The 2,212-nt window shown below is 49.8% G+C and overlaps 1 protein-coding gene across 1 annotated transcript in view; it reads right to left on the bottom strand.

Moving 5' to 3' along the window:
- Positions 1 to 2,212, bottom strand: part of UNC45B (unc-45 homolog B (C. elegans)) — a 12,692-nt gene continuing 10,480 nt past the window's right edge. The window contains exons 16-19 of the mRNA XM_008943141.1: positions 2,154 to 2,212; positions 1,687 to 1,804; positions 1,152 to 1,307; positions 1 to 324 (exon numbers count right to left, since the gene is read on the bottom strand). The exon at positions 2,154 to 2,212 is cut by the window's right edge and continues 69 nt beyond it. Coding sequence (XP_008941389.1) covers positions 58 to 324; positions 1,152 to 1,307; positions 1,687 to 1,804; positions 2,154 to 2,212 — 600 coding nt within the window. The 3' untranslated portion in view covers positions 1 to 57. The remainder of the gene's footprint in view (positions 325 to 1,151; positions 1,308 to 1,686; positions 1,805 to 2,153) is intronic.

Raw genomic sequence — 2,212 nt, 5'->3', positions numbered from 1 at the left:
ACATTGCTCAGTAGCCTGTTTTCCCCACTGAGCCCCTTTTTGATGCTCTTCATCTCCTCACGCCCGAGAGAGAGGCTTGATCAGCCCGTAATCCATGCACTTGGTGAGACAATCACGTGCTGCATTAATGATGTGCTGCTTCTTGGGGTCATCTTCTTGCTTGCCAACATAGGTCAGGATCTCCAGGAGCTCTGACTCCACCAGCTTCTTTGCCAGCTCTTTGTCAGCACTGATGAGGTTGAAGGCAATGACCAGGCCTCGGTGCTGCACCTTCATGTTATCGTGCAAGCAGAGCCTCTGCAGGATTTCAAGCCACTGAGTGGTCTTCAAGGGAAAGAAAGATCATTAGTATTGACCTGAAGAAGACCTCAACCAAGAATGTGAGTTTGGAAAGGCATTTCTCAGCAGCAGGAAGAGCAGGGACTTGCCTCTTCACTACTCCAAACCTTACTCCAAACTTTTGAAGCCAGTTTTGGTTATGCTAAAGTCAGAAGTTTTCATGGTTCTAGCATGACATGGAACCTGTTTCATGTTTCAGCTGCTGCATCATCTGTGCAAAGATTCTGATCAGAGTATTGACACAGCCGAGGTGACCAGGAGCAGGCCCCCCACTCCCCCCAGGGATTTTCCTGAGCCTTTCCTCTGCCTTGATTAATCATTTTTATTCTAACAAGCCCCAGTGTCCAACACAACAGGGTTCCTGAGTTCTCAGCCACAGCTCCTCACAGATATTCAGCCATAGAGGGTCTGGGTTCTCAGGACCTACGGATCTGTGCAGGAAATGGAGATGTTTTGGGATGTGTAGAGCTCCATAGGTTATCTGCCAAGCTCTTCTCATTTCTGACAGAAACAGGGTTTGGATTTCAGGTTATTTACCAAAAGCTGTAAGAACCTACAGAATAATATTCTGCATTCCTAACCTGGCTTGACAGCACCCTGGACTTAGCTTGAGGAATGGCCATACAGAAACGCTTCAGCTCTGAGATGAAGCCTAGAGAAGCCAGGCTGGTCTCCTTTCTGCAGGGATGGACCAGGAGTGTGCCCTCCACCAAGTTCCTCCCTGTCAAACCTCCTCTCCAGAGGCATTTCTGTGAGCCAGGCCCCTTCAAGGGCATGTCTACACTGCCAATAATGGGACGTAATGGTCTTACCACTTCAGTCATCTTAGAGCAGAGTTTCTTTTGTGCTGCTGTGAGCATGGCCAGGGCTCCAGCTGCTGCCACCTGCACCTTCTCATCATCCTCACCACACAGTAACACCACCAGCTTCAGCCGGTCGTTTCCATCTGCCACAAATCGCTCCTGCACCTGAAAAACAACCCAAAAAAACCCTATCCAGTGATGAGAACTTTAGGAACACCTCACCACAGGGGCTCCAGAGCTCACACCTTTAGGAACAGCTCCCCACAGGGGCTCCAGAGGTCACACCTCTAGGAACAGCTCCCCACAGGGGCTCCAGAGGTCACACCTTTAGGAACACCTCACCACAGGGGCTCCAGAGGTCACACCTCTAGGAACACCTCACCACAGGGGCTCCAGAGCTCACACCTTTAGGAACAGCTCACCACAGGGGCTCCAGAGGTCACACCTCTAGGAACAGCTCCCCACAGGGGCTCCAGAGCTCACACCTCTAGGAACACCTCACCACAGGGGCTCCCAGTCAAGCCTGAGCTGCCCAGGGAGTTACCTCCTTGTTGACCACCAGGTTGCACATGCACTCTGTGGCTGCTTGTCGAAGCTGGTCGTGATTCTCAAACATGTAGTTTTCAATATCTGGCAGGGCCTTCTCTTTGATTATCTTCATTCTGTGTTGAAGAGCAGTCAGATAAAACACATCACGGGACAAGCAACAGAGAAAATCTTAACTGCAGACAGGGCCTTGAAACAAATCAGTGTCCACAGCACTGCAGCTCATGACACATGGTTCGTTCCCTATCTTGTGCAGATTAGGTTCATGTCTTTCCTTTTTCTAGAGGAATATGTGCCACCTTCACCTTCCTGGCTACTCTATTGATCTTTAAGTTCTGAGACCTTAGTAGCTCTGCCAAAGGCAGCTCAAACTGACCTGTCTTCATCGTCCTACAAGAAAAGTGCTGAACTGAAATTCACGTTCACTCCTGGGGAAAAGAGGCTACAGAAAGCAGCTACACTCACCTGAGTTTATCACTTCTTCCTGAAAAGTTAGTGAGCCCTAGCAGAGCCTCATAGTTCTG

The sequence above is a fragment of the Merops nubicus genome, unplaced genomic scaffold (genome assembly GCF_000691845.1).
Source record: "Merops nubicus isolate BGI_N331 unplaced genomic scaffold, ASM69184v1 scaffold28666, whole genome shotgun sequence".
Lineage (NCBI taxonomy): Eukaryota > Metazoa > Chordata > Aves > Coraciiformes > Meropidae > Merops > Merops nubicus.
This window is presented reverse-complemented; position numbering and strand designations above follow the sequence as displayed.